This window comes from Culex pipiens, chromosome 1, assembly GCF_016801865.2.
Source record: "Culex pipiens pallens isolate TS chromosome 1, TS_CPP_V2, whole genome shotgun sequence".
Taxonomy (NCBI): Eukaryota; Metazoa; Arthropoda; class Insecta; order Diptera; family Culicidae; genus Culex; species Culex pipiens.
In genome coordinates this window covers 10597605-10616031 of record NC_068937.1, presented here as the reverse complement: position 1 = coordinate 10616031, position 18427 = coordinate 10597605, and the positions used below count along the sequence as shown (strand labels likewise).

At 37.5% G+C, this 18427-nt stretch overlaps 3 protein-coding genes and 1 long non-coding RNA gene across 5 annotated transcripts in view; 3 read left to right on the top strand and 1 right to left on the bottom strand.

Annotated features, from left to right (window-relative positions):
• The first annotated feature begins 4416 nt into the window (after window positions 1–4416).
• Window positions 4417–6448, top strand: LOC120431077 (lysosomal Pro-X carboxypeptidase). Of its 2 annotated transcripts, XM_039596233.1 has the most exons (5): window positions 4417–4507; window positions 4614–4676; window positions 4778–4932; window positions 5001–6041; window positions 6105–6448. In XM_039596233.1, exons 1-5 carry the CDS (start codon window positions 4418–4420, stop codon window positions 6340–6342), a joined length of 1587 nt encoding a protein of 528 aa, XP_039452167.1. In that variant the 5' UTR covers window position 4417; the 3' UTR covers window positions 6343–6448. The 2 variants fall into 2 exon arrangements, with proteins under 2 accessions (XP_039452167.1, XP_039452181.1); XM_039596247.2 differs by having other exon boundaries at window positions 4457–4676; window positions 4757–4932.
• Window positions 6384–18427, bottom strand: part of LOC120431108 (trafficking protein particle complex subunit 1) — a 370102-nt gene continuing 358058 nt past the window's right edge. Inside the window, exons 2-3 of the mRNA XM_052706616.1 lie at window positions 11250–11357; window positions 6384–6749 (exon numbers count right to left, since the gene is read on the bottom strand). Coding sequence (XP_052562576.1) covers window positions 6411–6749; window positions 11250–11345 — 435 coding nt within the window. The 5' untranslated portion in view covers window positions 11346–11357 and the 3' untranslated portion in view covers window positions 6384–6410. The remainder of the gene's footprint in view (window positions 6750–11249; window positions 11358–18427) is intronic.
• Window positions 11547–12538, top strand: LOC120431097 (39S ribosomal protein L9, mitochondrial). The gene is made up of 2 exons (XM_039596255.2): window positions 11547–11717; window positions 11779–12538. Exons 1-2 carry the CDS (start codon window positions 11640–11642, stop codon window positions 12466–12468), a joined length of 768 nt encoding a protein of 255 aa, XP_039452189.1. The 5' UTR covers window positions 11547–11639; the 3' UTR covers window positions 12469–12538.
• LOC120431248 (uncharacterized) lies at window positions 12926–13669 on the top strand. Its single transcript, XR_005607837.2, has 2 exons — window positions 12926–13309; window positions 13371–13669. It is a non-coding gene; the product is annotated as an uncharacterized LOC120431248 (long non-coding RNA).

Here is an 18427-nt window from a genome sequence, read left to right as displayed (position 1 = left end):
AATTTTGTCCGGCCAGCAAAATCAAATGGTGCGCTAGTGTGTGTACGCGAAACGTCATAAAGCTCTATGGAGCATCTGCAGTCGAGCAGTTTTTGACAGTTCGCTCCATAACAAATACATTGTAGAAAAAAGCAAAAACTGCTCGAATGGAAGTGCTCCATTGCTGATCTTGTCTAAAAATGCAATGTTTTTAAAAATATATATTTTTTAGGGGTAGTAATTTTGGTAATGGCCCAGACTATGCTTCTAAGAATTTTTTACAATTTTAATGATAATGGTATCATTCTATAACGGAACATGTGAAAGTCATGCACATAATTGAATAAGTGACTGTTAAAAACATGAAAAAAAACTTGAAAGGAAAAAGGTTATGATAAGAGGTGGTAGAATAGACCAAATACTACAAAAAAAAAACATAAACTAAACAAGATAAATAAAAAAGAAGAACACTTAAAACATGATAGCTGTGATCATGCTTTCAAAGAATTAAAAATAATATCTTAAACATGTTTTTATTCAATTCTCTTTTTGATTCTGTGAATTAAGATATTAAGTTGTTGAATCAATATTGATTTATCTAGTTGTCTGTATTAAACTGTTTTAATATTATTTAATGAAAAATTCAATAAGATAGAATTGTAATCTAACAAATTATTTATTTTGACATAAGGCTGGTACAAATTTTATTTAAAGTTTTTGTCCCCCCCCCGCCCCCTTCAATGTTGGCCCGAAAAATCAGGGGGCGAAAAAAATATTTTTTCAAAAAACATCAATATTTTTATGAAAATTTAATTGCAATTAGTTAAAATCAATTTAAAATGAATTCCCCTGCGTTTAGAATCATTTTTAGCATGTTTGGGTTGATTTAAAAATCTTTTGAATTTTAGAAAAATTTCGATGTCTACTATCGCTAAAATTTTTTTTTCGCTAAAATTTTTGTTTTCGTCAAATTTTACATTTTTTGAAAACCTTTATTGGAAAACAATTGAACTAGTGTAAAATACATTTTAAAACACTTTTTCCATTCAAATGTTGAAACTATGGCATGTTATTTTAATATAATATATAATATTTTTTGACCCCCCCTCGACTCCGGCCAGAGCCGAGGGACAAAAACTTTTAAAAATATTTGCATCGGCCTAATTTAAACATTATTGCAAAAACTTAAATCAAAAATTCTTTTTTTGCAATTTCAATATTTGTTTCATGTTTTTAAAACGTAATACAGTTTTTTTTTCTTTCTAAACGAACAATGATTGAATTCTATTCAATATGAAAGTTTGCCGATAGCTGAAAATCAAGCTTAATCTAGAGTCGAGAGAATAGCACGGGATGAAGGCACCGAATTCCCATATTGACACTTAAAAAATCCTGACCTCTGGATTGTGAGTTCAGTGCGCGGTCCGATTGATCCACACGAGCGGGTTGATTTAATTTAGATATTACCTCTTGTTTTTTTATCGTTTGTTTTAGGCCGTTGCAAATATTTTTCAAAGTTTATGTCACCCTCCCTACTTTGAAATTGGTCTGAAAAATCAGGGGGCAAAACAAATATTTTTCAAAAAAAAATTCAAAATTTCCTTGAAAATAGTAATCTAATCAACTGAAAACAATCTAAAATGCATTTTTCTGCATTGATAATCATATTTAGCATGTTTGGGCTTGTTTAAAATGTATTGATTCCAATGTACAGCACCGCAAAAATTTTATTTTTCGAAAAAAATAAAAAAAAAATGTCAATATTTAGATATTTTGGAAATTTATGATGGCAAAACGACTGGACAGGTGTATAATGCATTTTACACCACTTTTTTCATTAAAATGTTGAAACCATGGCTCGTAATTTTAATTTTTATTCTTTTTTTATTTTTAAGCCCCCACCTCGACTTTGGTCAGAGTCGAGGGACATATTTGCAACGGCCTTATTGAAAAAAATATTTTAGAAATCTGTGTTAAATGCATTTTTTTAATGTCTTAAATAGCCTTTTCATTCTCAAATAGAATGCAATTTTGAAAGGAACCTTAAACTTAAAGTATGATACTAAAGAATTTAATTGAATGAATTTAATTTAAAGATTGTACAAAATATTACAAAATTATTCAAGAGAAAGAAAATATTTTTCATACAAGTATGCTTGGGATTGCCGACTTTTCTCTTTTTTGACAAAAAATCTTAAATTCCAGACTTTTCCCCGATTTTTTGCGGATTTTGGCGAATTACCGACTTTTTTTCGACTTTTTCGATTGCCCGACTTGATTGGCCACCCTGGATATCTGATTGATTTTATTTTCTCAATTTTAAAATTATCAATATCTTTTATTCTAAATTTTAGAGTTTTTATTTAGTTTATGATTTTTATTTATTTTAGATTTTTTTTCTGCTAGAAAATGTATTGACAATTTTAGCTTTTCCTTTTTTTTTCTTTGAGCAAAAAGCAAAATCCGTCCATATATTTTTTTTGGTTCTGCGTTTTGAAAATCGGCATTATGAGACAAATCGATTTTTGTCAATATTATTATAGTAACTGTGCTGGGCCCAGTTCCACTTCAGAGTCATGTGAAGCTTGCCGTATATCGTGGGATACCATGTCCGCTGCCGGGAGTTCTGCTGATCAAACAGATTCAAAACAAGAATTCAAGAAAAATGAAGATTCGAGTGGAACATAACGAGATGATTAGGATTGAGCCGTTTTAGAAGGAATCGTGTTTTTGGTGAGAGCTTTCCATTTTTAAATTTCAAATAACCCTTACATCCACTCTAACATTCATACATTTCACTGAAGACAACTACGCCAACCATATTATATACGCGGTAGGGTGTTCCCTTGGTCGTTCGCTGTGAGTTGTGGATTGCCTGCTTCTCTAATGAAGGTTCGACTGAGGGGGCATGCTTATTAATTTCTCGTCGCTCCATACCCTCAGTGACGTGATGGGAGCAAGGGCGTCTATGCAAAGTGTCCCTACATCCGCTACAAATTTCTGGCGCTTGGGGAGGGAAGAGGGAAACCATTTTGATATATGCACCGGTATTTGTAGCACTAAAATTCGTGCAAAAAAACTTATGCACGTGGGTGTACAGATTACGGAGTAAAAGATGATCGAATTGTTCACCTAGCGCTCACATGTGTTCCAGGACCAAGTTGCCTGCGGGTATGGGGATCATACATACATACATACATAGTAACTGTGCTGGGCCCAGTGAGAAAAATGTAATTTAACCCGAAAATGACTCCTCGTCCTCGTCACAGTGTTGGCTGACATATCGGGCGGTCAGTTGAAACATCTACAAGCTACAAGTCGCATGACAAAAAAAACCTTTTGCTAGAAAGAGATAGCAGATCTGATGCAAACCATAACCATCACAAATTTCTGACTTAAAGCATAGAGCTATCTAAGCTCGATCTTACACACACTAGCACACCATTTGTTTTGCTGGCCGGTACAAATTTAACCTCACTTTTTTTCGTGTACGTACACGCAATATATGCGCACGTATATCTTGACGTAGATAACTCTATGGCTTTCTTTCTAGAGTACCTATGATATACAGCCTTGGCTTTCAACTAATTCGAACTAAAAAGCACTAAAACGTCAAAACTGCGTTATCAAACTAATGTTTACATTTCGACCCCCTGGTTTCGTGTTTTTGACAGCTGTCAATCGTTCCGATTAGCAAGTTCGGATTCGCTAATGGAGCACCCGCAGTCGAGCAGTTTTTGACAGTTCGCTCCATAAGAAATACATTGTAGAAAAAAGCAAAAACTGCTCGAATGGAAGTGCTCCATTCGTAGCTAGTTCCATTCGAGTTAACGAACCCGCTCTGTAGTTTTTACAGAAGTGTGTGACAGCGAATGAAAAAAAGCGCGTGTTTATGTCTACGCCGTGATAGTGTGATCGTTTGGCGTGGAAGTGTGAGTGTGGTGGAACTGTGCTGGAAACGGTTAGTAAAATCCGGAACAGGATACGACGGAAGTGGACATGAGGTCGGTGGGTAGTTGGGTGGTTAATGACCAGTAGCGATGGTGCTGCATCCGGAAGGTCGTGTCCCAAGGAGTCCGGATTGCGAATCTGCAGGAGTGAGCAACTTACGTTGGATCATTTACATTTGTTGGTAGTGGTGGTGCCGAAACCCTGGTTTTGCTCAAGTTTAAATTATTTGAAGAAGAAATCTGTGAAAAAATAACGAAGTCTCTCAGCAGTTTTAATTTTCAGATATCGATTCTGAATAAAAATCTGGTGTCCTGAAAATTATAATCTTGTGAAAAGCTGTCGTAAAAAACAATCTTTTGTGTCATCAGCAAAACAGATTCCCCTTCAGTTCGCCTCTGACGAATCTTCTCTATTATTCATTCGATGGTGTCTTTTTCTCCCAGTGCAGTTCTTGCGACAAATCACTCACTTTAGGTAACTCGCGCCGATGTCGCATCGTGGTGCTTCTGTCACTTTCTTCCAGTTCCAGCTTTTAATCTCTCGTCGGCTGTTCAACGGGGAGGATCATCATCTGCCGGTCAGTGCCGGATGTCGCTCTGCCCCGATACGTCGATTGTTTTTTTTTGTTTTACTTACATTCGCTTGTTGATTGTTACGGTTCTTTGAAGTTTGTTTTTCTTCAGTTTGTAGATAACCGAGCCAATCGGTTGAGGTGCTTTGTGTTGGTGTGTAGGGTTTGTCAACAGGTACCTACTATTTAATTTTCATTGTTTGTTTATTATTATGTGTTATGAGTTTCCTATGCAGATATGACCTTTTGAAAAAGTACTCAAAACATCTATTTTAGATAGAGAAAATGGGCTACTTGCTAATCCTTGAACTAGCAGTTCTAGCCCTTCTAACGGGCCAATCCAGTGCCAAGTATGAGTACCAAACAAAGTACTTGGACGTTCCGCTGGACCATTTCAGCTACGTCAACGAGAGCGTCACATTTAAGCTCCGGTGAGTCATCCGCCCCCCAACAGGTTCATTTAACATTGCAAAGACATAAACCAAGCCGTCTCTTCAAGATACCTCACCAACGACACCTACAATCCGGACGGATCCGGTCCGATCCTGTTCTACACCGGAAATGAGGGAGACATCGAACTGTTTGCGCAGAATACCGGCTTCATGTGGGAGCTGGCTCCGAAGCTGAAAGCTTCGCTTGTTTTCGCCGAGCACCGGTTCTACGGCAAGACGCTTCCGTTTGGGAACGCCTCGTACGAATCGCCGCGCCACCTGGGTTATTTGACCTCGGAGCAGGCGCTGGCCGATTTTGCGTATCTGTTGGCGCAGATTAATCCGTCCAATCGGACGGTTCGTGCCCGACCCGTGGTGGCGTTTGGAGGTTCGTACGGCGGAATGCTGGCCGCGTGGTTCCGCATGAAGTATCCGCACATGGTTGCGGGGGCGATTGCGGCATCGGCGCCGATTCGGCAGTTCGACACGGATTGTGGCGTTTTCAACCAGATCCTGACGTCGGTGTTTAGCGTGGCGTACACGAAGGAGTGTTCGCTGAACATTGGACGTTCGTGGGATGTGCTGAAGAACTATTCGTCATCTGCTGATGGGTTGAAGACGCTGAACGAGAAGTTCAAGTTTTGCTCGAATCTGACCAAAGCGGAGGATGTCACCGGGACCTTCTTCGATTACCTGATCGACGTTTACGGCAATCTGGCGATGATCAACTACCCGTACAACTCTTCGTTCCTGGCACCGGTTCCGGCGTACCCGGTGCGTGAGTTCTGCGGTCGCTTGGCCCAGAACTACACCGGATTGGAGCTGCTAACCAAGCTGCAGGAAGCCCTCGCCATCTACTACAACTACAATGGGCAGGCCAAGTGTCTGAACATCAACTCCTCGTACGACAGCAGCATGGGCGACCTCGGCTGGGGCTTCCAGTCGTGTACGGAGATGGTCATGCCGATGTGCGCCGAGGGAGGCTCGCGGGACATGTTCCCCAAGCAGCCGTGGGACGAGAAGAAGTTCTCCGACGATTGCTTCAAGAAGTTTGGCGTGCGGCCGCGACCGATCGCACCGGCGTACATCTACGGGGGGCAGTATCTGGAGTAGGTTCTTCAAGCGTCATTTGGAAGGTTTCTCTTTTAACGACTTCGTTTTTTTTCTTCAAGGGGTGCCTCAAACATCGTCTTCAGCAACGGCTTGTTGGACCCGTGGTCCGGTGGCGGCGTTCTGCGCTCCGGAAACTCCAACATCAAGATCGTGCTCATCCCGGAGGGTGCCCACCACATCGATCTGCGTGCCGCAGACGACAACGACCCCGGTTCGGTGCGCTCCGCGCGCCAAATTCACGTGCAAAACATTCAACTCTGGTTGAAGCAGTACCGGAAGGTGAAGAAGACTTTCTAAAGGGGCAATCTTTATTTCCCATTTCACAAAACACACAGAAATTATATCCACACTTATTAAGCAATAAATCAGATTATTTTCGGTCCAAAGAGGGGGGACGCCCGCACGAACTCGTCCAGCTTTGCTTTGAAGAGGTCCGACGTGGCGGGGCTGCCGATGGTCCAGAGCGGGTTCCGCACCACGTACTCGACCCAGATCTTGCTGTACAGCTGCAGCAGGAAGTCCTTGATGCCGGTGGCGGTCGTGTCGGTGTTGAGGACGAACTTGAGCCCGGAGGACACCTCGACGTAGTGCAGCGCGTACTTGTTGGTTTTGTAGAACAGGAAGCCCTCCTTTGGGTCGATCGGGGAGATCTTGTTGACGAAGGACTTGAGCGAGAACAGCATGCCGTACATGAGTTTGGCTTCCTGGAATAATAACAATATTTAATTCAGATGGATGTTGAACACTACAAGCTGAGTACGGAGCTCGGAAGGAACGCGGTCAAAAAAATGTATGACCCCCGATCCAGGAAAAGTTGAAGTTCGGTTTGAGTGCTTAGATTTTAATATTCAAAATGTTAAAATTATTATAATCTCATATTCTAAAGATCTTTAATGCTCCAGTTTGTATGTTCTTATGTTTTAGATTCTAAAATTCTTAAATCTTTAGATTCTTAAATTTCTCAATTCTTAAATTCTTATATTCTTAAATTCTTAAGTTCTTAAATATCTAAATTCTTTAATTCTAAAATTATTTTTTTTTAAATTCTTGAATTTTTAAATTCTTAAATTTTCAAATTCATGAATTCTTACATTCGTTAATTCTTAAATTCTAAAGATCTTAAATGTTTATTCCTCAATTCTTAAATTATAAAATTTTTGAATTCTTAAATTCTTAAATTTTTAAATTGCTAAATTCTAAAATTTTCAAATTCTTAAATTCCTTAATTCCTAAATTCTTAAATTCTGAAAATATGAAATTTTTATTCCTCAATTCTTAAATTCTAAAATTTTTAAATTCTGAAATTTTGAATTTCTAAAATTTTTAAATTTTTAAATCATAAAATTCATAACTTCTTGAATTTTTAAATTCGTTTCAATGTTTCAAATTCTTAAATTCCTCAATTCTTAAATGTTTAAATCTTTAAATTCTAAAATTTTTAAATTCTTAAATTTTTAAATTCCTAGATTTTTAAATTCTAAAATTATTAAATTCTTAAATTCTGAAAATCTGAAATTTTCAATTTTATTAATTCTAAAATTCCTCAATTCTTAATTCTAAAATTTTTAAATTCATAAATGCTTAAAATCATAAATTCTTAAATTCGTCAATTATTAAATTCTTGAATTCTTAAAAATTCTTAAAATCTTAAATTTTTAAATTATAAAAATTCAAATTCTTAAATTTTCAAATTCCTAAATTCCTCAATTCCCATATTCCTAAATTCTTAAATTCATAAATTCCTTAATTCCTAAATTCTTAAATTCTGAATTTTTTATTCCTCAATTCTTCAATTATTAAACTTTGAAATTTTAAAATTCTTAAATTTCTAAATTTTAAAAATCTTAAATTCATAAATTTTTAAATTGTTAAATTCTTTATTTTTCAAATTCTTAAATTCTCAAATTCCTAAATTCTTAAATTCTGAAAATCTGAAATTTTTCTTCCTCAATTCTTAAATTATTAAATTCTTATATTCTTAAATTCATAAATTCTTAAATTCCTCAATTCTTAAATTTTTAAATTCTGAAATTTTTAATTTCTTAATTTTTTTAAATTCTTTAATCATAAAATTCTTAAATTCTTGAATTTTTAAATTCTTTTCAAATTTTCTAATTTTCAAATTCTTGAATTCTCAAATTCTTAGATTCCTCAATTCTAAAATTCATAAATCTTTAAATTCATAAATTCTTAAATTTTTAAATTCTTAAATTTTCAAATTCTTAAATTATTAAATTCTTAAACATTCCTAAATTCTTAAATTCTGAAAATCTAAAATTTTCAATTTTATTAATTCTTTATTTCCCAGATTCTTAAGTTCCTAAATTCTTAAATCCTTAAATTCCTTAATTCTTATATTCTTATAAGATCCTCAATTCTTAAATTCTAAAATCTTTAAATCTTGAATTCATAAATTCTTAAAATCATAAATTCTTAAATTCCTCAATTCTTAAATAATAAAATTATAAAAATTATAAGTTCTAAAATTATTAAATTAGCATAAGCAAAGCGCAGTTGCTAACTAAGTTCTAAAATTATTAAATTCTTAAATTATAAAATTTTTGAATTCTTAAATTCTAGAATTTTTAAATTCTTAAATTCTTGAATTTTTAAATTCTTAAATTCTTGAATTTTTAAATTCTTAAACTCTTGAATTTTCAAATTTTAAAATTCTGGAATTCTTAAATTCCTAAATTATTAAATTCTGAAAATTTAATCCCAGACGGTCCCGGTGACATTTTTCGAGACGAGATTTGTCTGATCACGCCTTCCGTCGGATGGGGAAGTAAATGTTGGCCCCGGACTAACCTAAAATGGTTAGGTCGTTAGCTCTGTCCAGGTGTAGGAGTCGTCTCCCTGGGTCCTGCCTCGGTGGAGTCGCTGGTAGGCAGTTGGACTATCAATCCAAAGGTCGTCAGTTCGAATCCCGGGGTGGATGGAAGCTAAGGTGTAAAAAGAGGTTTGCAATTGCCTCAACAATCAAGCCTTCGGACACCTAGTTTCGAGTAGGAATCTCGCAATCGAGAACGCCAAGGCAATGCTGTAGAGCGAATAATTTGATTTTTTTGATTTGATTTGAAAATTTGAAATTTTTATTCCTCAATTCTTAAATTCTTAAATTTTTTAATTCTTGAATTCTTAAATTTTTCATTTCTTCTCAATTCTTAAATTATTAAATTTTTAAATTTTTTAATTCTTGGATTCTTGAATTCTTAAATTTTTAATTTCTTAAATTTTTAAATTCTTAAATTCCTTAATTACTAAATTCTGAAATTCTGAAAATCTTAAATTTTTATTCCTCAATTCTTAAATTGTTAAGGCTGGTACAAATATTTTTAAAAGTTTTTGTCACCCCCCCCCCTTCAAAATTGGCCCGAAAAATCAGGGGGCAAAATAAATATTTTTGCAATAAACTTCAAAATTTCAATGAAAATTCAAGTGCAACCAGCTGAAATCAAATTAAAATACATTCTCCTGCGTTTAAAATCATTTTTAGCATGTTTGGATTTATTAAAAAATCTTAATATTTTTTGAAAATTTTCGATGCAAAATCTTTTTTTTCGATACAATTTTTGATTTTGTCAGATCTTAGATTTTTTGAAAACTAATGATTGCAAAACAACTGAACTAGTGTAAAATGCATTTTAAAACACTTTTTTCATTTGAATGTGAAGACTATGGCCTGTTATTTAAATTTTTATATTTTTTTATTTCCATTTCAAATAACACTAAATTAAATCACTTTGGATCGAACTTTAGATCATTTTTGAGTCATAGTTTTGTTTAATTTTGAGGAAAAAATGTAATTTGATTATCTTGAAATTTTGACGAAGACAAATCCATAGTTTTAATTTTAATTTTTGAACTTTTGAATCTTTAAATTTTAATATTTCAGAATTTTTAAATTAAAATGTAATTTCAAAATGATCGAATTTTAGAATAATATAATTTTAGGATATTAGATTAAAAAAATATTAGAAAACAATACTTGGACGGTAACTGGGCTGCTTTTTAACTAAGCGCTCGATAACTGGGCTGTAGCCTACTTAAAAAGCAGACAAACGTAAAAAAAAACAAACATAAACCAAAATTGCCGAGAAATCAATGGATGCAAAAACCAGGTGTAATTAAAAAAACTTTATCCACATAAGTGGTTTGTACTTTCCTCACTCCTTACCAGAATTGGATCATACCAAGAAATAGTTGAAATCTAGCATCAAACATGGTAAATTACTAAAACCATAAGTTTCGGCTCCTAACATTCTAAATCTTACGCTTTTAAATTCTAAAAAGAACATAAATAAATGGTCATAACTTGAGACAGGGTTGCCAGATCGTCAATGTTTTGAACTCGTTTGAAAGGTTACCTATCCAATGATGGGTCGGAAGCTGGTCGAAGCACATAAATGTCACTTAAATGGCCATAACTTGAGACAGGGTTGCCAACTTTTCACTGTTTTGGACTCGTTAGAAAGTTATGATGATATTTGGTGCGATTTCTAACCATCACAGCAAATTCTGATGTTCGTTTTAAGTTAATATTTACTAAAAACTGCACTACTGAAATGTTTAGTTAGTTTTTCGCTGAACATCAGTTAAAATTTGTCAAAGTTTGCTGAAATTTCAGCAAATTTTCATTTACTGAAAATTTCAGTAGAGCAGATTTTAGTAAATTTAACTGAATTGGGTACGAAAGCCCTATGTAAATTTTTATGTATATCGGTAAAAAAACACTATTAAAAACCGTTTCTGATCACTTTTTTTTCATTTCAATGCAAAATTTTTTTTTGACAGGACAACATTTTTTCTATGGATCAACTATGGTCCCCTTGGAACGAGTAGGAGCTTTTCTGTCAAGAAGGACCGCGAGGTTAATTTTTCAAAATTGATTAAAAAATCCATTTTGAACTCTTTGTGGTCGTACAAAGGGTCATTGTACTCAGAAAAATAAGCTTTATCGCTGTAAACAATAATATCAGCAATCTAAGCTTAATTTTAGGACCCAATTCCTAAATTCTTACATTCTTCCCTGGGCTTAAAAGGACGCGGCAGACAGTTGGAAACCGACAGAAGTCAACAGAATAAGCAGTTAGGCTTTTCCTAAAAATTGTATAAACTAGTTCGAAACTTCTAAATTGAAACAAAAGTTACTCTAGTTTTTTAAATGACTAATCAAAATCAAGAAAACTTCAATTGTCAATTACCTCATCTTTGGTTATTCCGGATTGCTTCAACCGATTCCATTCACCGTAATACATAAGTGTTCCATATTTATCGAAAATGTACAAATTATAAATCATTTTGCTAAAAAATCTTTGAACTTATTTCCCTTTCTGAATGTTTTGATTTTGTTTACGTTTGCAATTTTTGCTTAGTCCAAAACTGTCAAATCGTCTTGTCACGCGACCAATCATCTTCCGTTGCACGCCACCCCTCTGCAACAAAACAAACGGGAACTCACAAAACTGTCGATGTCGCGCAACATCCCACAATTTGACAGATCTCGGTTTATTTACATCGCTCGTGGTGCGGCCGGAACGTGATTGCCTGAAATTTTAGAATTTTTGCGTAAATTTGTAAATTAAGCCAGCAAAATGTTGGCCAGCCTCACAAAAGCCTTCTCGGGGGTGTCCCTCTGCCCGACCACCAGGATTTTGAACCAGCAAACTAGGGTAAGTTAACACTTAAATTTATTAGAATTTCCAGTGTTTACGCAACACTCCCCTCCCCCAGAACACCTTCATCCTGAAGCGCCGCACACCACCCAAGCTGGCCAAAAAGCACGAGAAGGCGCCCAAGCTGCGCGGCCGCCACTACGTGTACGACCTGATCGAGGACACCACCACCAAGAAGAAGCCCAACCTGGAGGTGGTGCTGACGTCCTTCGTCGAGGGCGTCGGCTCCAAGGGCGACGTCGTATCGCTCAAACCGGCCGTCGCCTACAACAAACTACTACTCCCCGGCCTAGCCGTGTACAAAACCCCCGAAGCGGTCGCCCGGTACGCCGTCGAGCGGGACGCGGCCGCCGAACAGGAGCAGCACAGTTCCGCGTACGCCCAGCGCACCGTCAACAAGCTTGAACAGCTCACGCTGGCCGTCGTCATGAACAAGGACCACCCGTGGGTCATCGAGCGGTGGCACATTGGCGCGTCGCTCCGCAAGGCCGGCTTTTACGTGCCGAACGAGGCGATCACGCTGCCCGAGGCGCCCATCGAGGGGCCGGATCTGCTGAAGCAAAACAAGGAGTTCTTCTGCACCGTCACGATCAACAACCTGGAGCAGGCGAAGCTGCGGTGCCGGATTCACCACTGGAGCACGGAACCGAGCGAGCGGCTGCCGTACGTGTTCGAGCACTGGAAGAACCAGGCGGAGCCGCTGTTCGGGGACGATTCGGCGCCGGTGCCGAAGCAGCAGCAGCAGTAGTAGGGAGGGGTTTGTGTGTTGAGCTAGTTGATAGATGAAGAAGGCAATAAACGAGTTGCGTTGTATCTTAGTTTGTTTGAAGTTCCATTTAGAACAATCCGAACCAGCTTACAAACGCTTAGTCTGCGTTATTTTTTTAAACATATGGTCGAGCTACAAATAAAACCGGTTTAACAAATCAGGGGCCATGCATAAACTACGTGAACCACTTTTAATCTCAGAACCCTCCTTCCTAACAAACAAAACTTGGAGCAAAACCATTCGACCCAGACTATATATTAATCCTGTACTGCCCAATTTTTTTCCCCGTGTTCCCCGCAACTTTTATTCTACGAAAAACTTTACTTCTCTTGTTTAATTTTTTTTTCTTGCTTCATTTTTAGTATTTTAATTTGCATTTATCTTGTTTAGTTTATGTTTGTTTTTGGTAGTATTTGGCCTATTCTACCAACTCCTACACACTCAGAATGAAGATTCGACTTCGGCAGAAATATCTGCCGAACGTGCTCGGCAAAGTGATATTCTGCCGAAATCTCGGCAGCAAATTCATTGTTCCAATATTCTCGGTTAAATTTAACCGATAGTTCGGCAGATCTAAGCAAAATGCCGAAGTTTGTCAGTTAAATTTAACGAAAATCTCGGCATGTCCAAAATCTACCGAGTTCGGCAATTCAACTGTCAAATTTGCTAGAAAGTGCCGAGCTGTTCGGTTAGATGTTGAGGTAGCCATATTTGTTTTCGATATGAGTAGTGCTCACTGAACTAAGTTCCGGAACTTTGGATAAATCGGGATTTATACTTGAATTTCTACAGGATTTCTGCTTGGATTTCTACTTGAAAGGTAAACATTTTTAATAACATCTGTTAGGAAAAATAATATCTAAAGGGTCTTTCATTTGCAGCTTTTACCAAGGAAATGCATGACGATGGTGCTTGGTAGAAGTATAGGATTCATTCTGGTTCAGATTGTATTAGATTATACATAAAAAGAGCAATAAATATAAAAAAGCATGCATGCATATTGTTTTAAAGCTTTAAATTAATTGCGAGAATCTCGATTTGGTTTTATTATGATAAATGCCGAGATTTTCGGTTGAATTCGTTTCAGGGATGCCGAGATTTTCGGCACAAAAAAGCTGGCTGTCAAAATTATTTTTGCCGAGACTTCGGCAGATGAATTTTCTGCCGAACTCTCTGCCGAGCGCTCAGTTGTTCTGTTTTCGGCAGAATTCTGCCGAAGTTCGGCATAAAAAACTGAGTGTGTATCATTACATTTTGCCTTTCAATTTTTTCATGTTTTTACAGTCACTTTTTCAATTTTTTGCTTGTTTTTCACATTTTCTGCTATAAAATTGCACCATTATCATTTAAATTGTAAAAAAATACGTAGAGGCATACACACAAAAAAAATTCCTAATGTTGCGTCATTTATGACGAAACACTTTTGCACGTCATTAAACATTTAAATTTTAATGCAATTTGATGAAAATTTGCAACAAATTATTCGTAAAAGGATTTTTTTCGCCGTAATTGATTGTGGTTACCCGCGAGTTTGCTTCTCCAGCATGCCAAAGGCCGGCCGTGGCCGTGGCAGTTCGAGTGCGGCCTCGAAAAACCCGCGAAGTTCGTCTACCGGCCGTGTGCAAAAAGGTAAACAAACCAACGCCGTGTCGACCGCCATCGCGCAGGGGAGCGTGAGCGCAGAAGGAATCGACAAAAAGTTACTACACCCCGGATATGTTCCAAGATCATTAGTGCGAACCCGTTCGGGTACCTCCGGTGCCACGACCAGTGGCACATCAACATCCGCCAACATTCCCATCAGGAACGAGTTTCAGATGCTGAGCGACGACGAAGAAAACAACAACAAAACCGACGGTAGCACCACTACCGACGACGACGACGACGACGATGGTCGTGCACGGAAAAAAGTGCCGACACCAAAAAAGAATAATTCTTCAACGGAACGAAGACCACCTCCAATTTTTGTTTTGGACACGTTGGCGGACGATGTTGACGAGTTGCTGGAAGGCCTCGGATATTGTCTGAAAATCGGTAAGTCGGCAGTGCAAGCGATCACACTGAATAAAAAGAACTTCGACCTGGTGTTTGAAGAATTGAAGCGTAGAAACTTCAACTTCTACACATTCAACCCCGAGAAGCTCCCTGTTATGGTCGTCTTGCAGGGTTATCAAGACCGTCCGATCTCCGACCTGAAGGGTCACCTTTCGGACGCCGGAATAAAACCGCGAGAGATAAAAGTGCTCTCGCGCAAGACAACGGTAACAGGTACACACACACTGTACCTGTTGTACTTCGACCGCGGCACCGTCAAGATCCAAGACCTGCGGCGGATTAAGACGTTGGACGGTTTTTGGGTAAACTGGCAACCTCCGGCCCCGCTGCGTGAAGTGCGGTGAGTCACACCTCTCGGAGGCGTGCGCACTGCCACGAAAGGCGGACTTGGGGGACAAGGCAGAACAAACCAAGCCGCGCGTAAAGTGCGCGAACTGTGACGGCAACCATACCGGCAATTACCGCGGATGCATCGCGCGCAAGGCCTACCTCGAGGAGCAGGAAAAGAGAAAGAAGAAAGCAGCAGCGTCCCACTCTCCTCAGCGAACAACGAGCGCAGCCGTTCCTGCAGCTGGACAGCTTACGGTTCCAGCGGAAAACTCAGCGTTCCCTCCTGGTTGGGGGCGTTCGTTCGCCAGCGTGGTCGCTGCCGGTAGCGGCAGTACGGCCCAGCAAGAAGTCACCGGTGAAGATCTCTTCACCCTGCCGGAGTTCTTTGCTCTCGCGGGGGAGATGTAACGCGGTTTCGGAGCTGCCGGAACAAGGCAGAACAATTCCTGGCCCTTGGGGAACTGATGATCAAACACATCTACAAAGGATAAATTACCTGTGATCTAGATATAAGCTTTCTCTTCTTCTATCCCCTTTCCTTTGCAATTTCTGTAAGTTTTTTTTATAGTTTTTTCTTACTCTTGCTAGTGCCTTAGTTAAAGAAATAATTGTTCCTAAATGGAATATGATGCAACACACAGCTGTAAGGAACTCCAAAACTCTGTTATGCACTTCAAAATAACTCATTGTATCTTGATTATTCACCAATAAAACCGAATTGAATTGAAAAATTGAATTATTCGTAAAAACACGATTCTACGTGTGATTCAACCGTTTACAACGAATCTCAAGTTTACATCAACTGAGATTACATGTGATTATTTTTTCCGTGTCGAGTAAATTCATGAATTTACATGTGCACATGTTTTTTTTCTGTGTAGTCTGTGACACTAGAAACATTACTGTATACTCTTTTTTACTTAAAAAATAGGAAATGTTAGTAAAAACACAGCCAAAGTTGACCCCTAAAAACATTACATTTTTAAAAACATTGGCAAAGGCACAAAAAAAAAACAAGTAAAACTTCCAACCCTTAAATTTTCTAAAATTTTAAGAGTTCTTCTTTCCAATGCTTTTTAAAGATCAAACATTGGTTGAAAAATGGATTTTGGGTGATTTTTAAAAAATCGAAGCCCGTCTAAAAGCTGGGTTGGGCTGTAGAGGGGTAATCTGGAGGAGAATATTATTTTACTTGAAGAAAGCCAAAAATTTAGGCTAAAAATGTGTCCCATACACCTCAACCATGCTGTCAAAGGCAAACTTATGGGAAATTGGACGAGCTTTCCGGTAAAAATATTTTCGAGACTGAAAAATCAAGTCTGTCATATAGAAAATGCCAAAAACCACCAAAACAGCTGTTTTTTCAACATTTTTATTTTTAAAACCGCTGTAACTTCGCAAGGGTTAGACTTAGGACTATGGTCAATATCGAGACTTTTATGTAAAATTGTCTGGAGAATCGATTCCCACTATCGGTTTTGAAAATTTCGACGTTTAGACCACTTTTGGAAAAAACAGTTTTAGTAAATGATTTTTGTATTTTTTTAGGAGAGACTTACCATCCTGCATTTTTCGTGAGTCTTTTTTTCACATTTTAGGCTATTTCCTTTTAAGAAAAAAAATCAATGTTTATCTTTAGTTAACTAAGTTTTTAAGCTTTTCAACAAAAAACGTATACATTTTAGGTAAAATTGTTAACAGTCGGAATTTTGCCTAAAATTTGTTAAAAAATGACTATAAATTTGGAGATTTTTTTAAATTGTGATTCAAAAACACATATTATCTATTATTTACAAACTTATTTAACCTTCTCCTAGTGGAAAATTATCCAAATAATCCGAAAACGCATTCCGTTTTCCGATTCAAAATTATGTTCATTGAGAAAATCATGACACTTTGAGATGATTAAAATAATGACTTTTATCAACATTCTCTCAACTATAGTTAACTAGCTCTTAAAACTTTGCAAAAATTTTATGAAAAGTCCTTCTTGAGGTAGGGGAACTATACCCTTTCTCAGCCTATTTCTATTATCGGCCTATCAGCACTTTGATCATGAATTACAGCTTTCATAAAGTGTTTTTGACTGTTCCAAATTAATAAATAGCTCAAATAAAAGTGAGCAAGCAACTCTCCATTGTTGATACATCTGAAAATGTTGATTTAATAGCGGAAAACGGCAAAAGTGATGGGAATTGGTCGAATGGCTTAGAGTGATTAGAATGGGTATATTTCCCCTACTTTGAACACTTCTCTACCACGGCCAGTATGATTCTAAACCATTCCTTACGTATTTTAATTGTACTCTTCATTTTGCGGAAAAATCGCAAACCTATCAAAGTCGCCCCGTTTTACGGTACGTTAGATAATAATCAAAATATATATTTCAATAAAAAAATGGTTGATAAATATGACTCCAAGAAATGGGATAATTACCCTATAATTTTTTACTATGTAGCACGATTTTAATTACATTAAAACAAAAACTGATTGCATCGTTTACTCCATTGGGGCTCGAAGGGGTATCAAATACAACAAAGAAGAAATATATCAAGTTGAATTGTGTGTGAGATGCTTAATACAAAATTATAGATTGAGTTGTGAGGATTTAGTTTCTTTAGAAACAACAGACAAATATGAAACTTATTTTAGCTACATTCATCCTAACATTTCCTAGTTCCACTCCCGGACTTTCACCCGGAACTCAACTGAGCACAATAGTTCAAAATATGTTCGTCAACGTTACTGAAACCAGTGATTTGTGCATCCTGTACGATACTTCAAACTGGATCTGGCAGGACTTATTGGATGACATCATTCCAAATCTGCGCGGAAAGCTAGCTGTGACTCGACTGAGCCGAAGCGGATATCCATCCAGGAGCTGCGCCATTCATTTGGTCTTTTTGAAGCCGACCTCAAATCCCGCGGACTTTGATGTTATGGCGGAGCGATTTTTGGAAGCAGATCGTTGGAACCGGTATGGGAAATTCGTGTTTGTGACGGTTCAAGATGCTAATCTCACTGTGTTGCTGTTTAATTTGTACGGTGCTTTTGTCAAAACCCTTCGGTATTATTAATGCGGTGCTGATCTTCATTGGACAAGTAAGCAATGTGGTAATCCGGTACGACTACTTTGGAGCAGGTTTGGAAATTGTGGGTGGGGTGGATGCTGTTGGAGATGTTTTGATGCAAGATTTTCCACAGAATATTAAGGGTCATTTGTTTAATGCTTTATTCTCCTGGAATGCACCGTTTCTAATTTGGAATCCATCGTACGAGGTTTCAGGAATCGAAGCCCAGATCGCTATCGAGTTTTGTAGGCACATTAACGCTACTCTCAACATACAAATTCCCAAGAAACAGTTTCCAACCCCTTCGGAGTTTTCCCAGATACTGGTCGACGGTTCGGTAAGTGTCGTCAACGGATTGGTTATGGTTCCCAAATTCACTCAGCTCGAGCTTACATACTCTCAGTCAGGGCTTTGTCTGGTGGTTTCCGAAAAAAGGATTGAATCGATGCTTCGGCACTTGTTACGTCCGTACACTCCGTCAC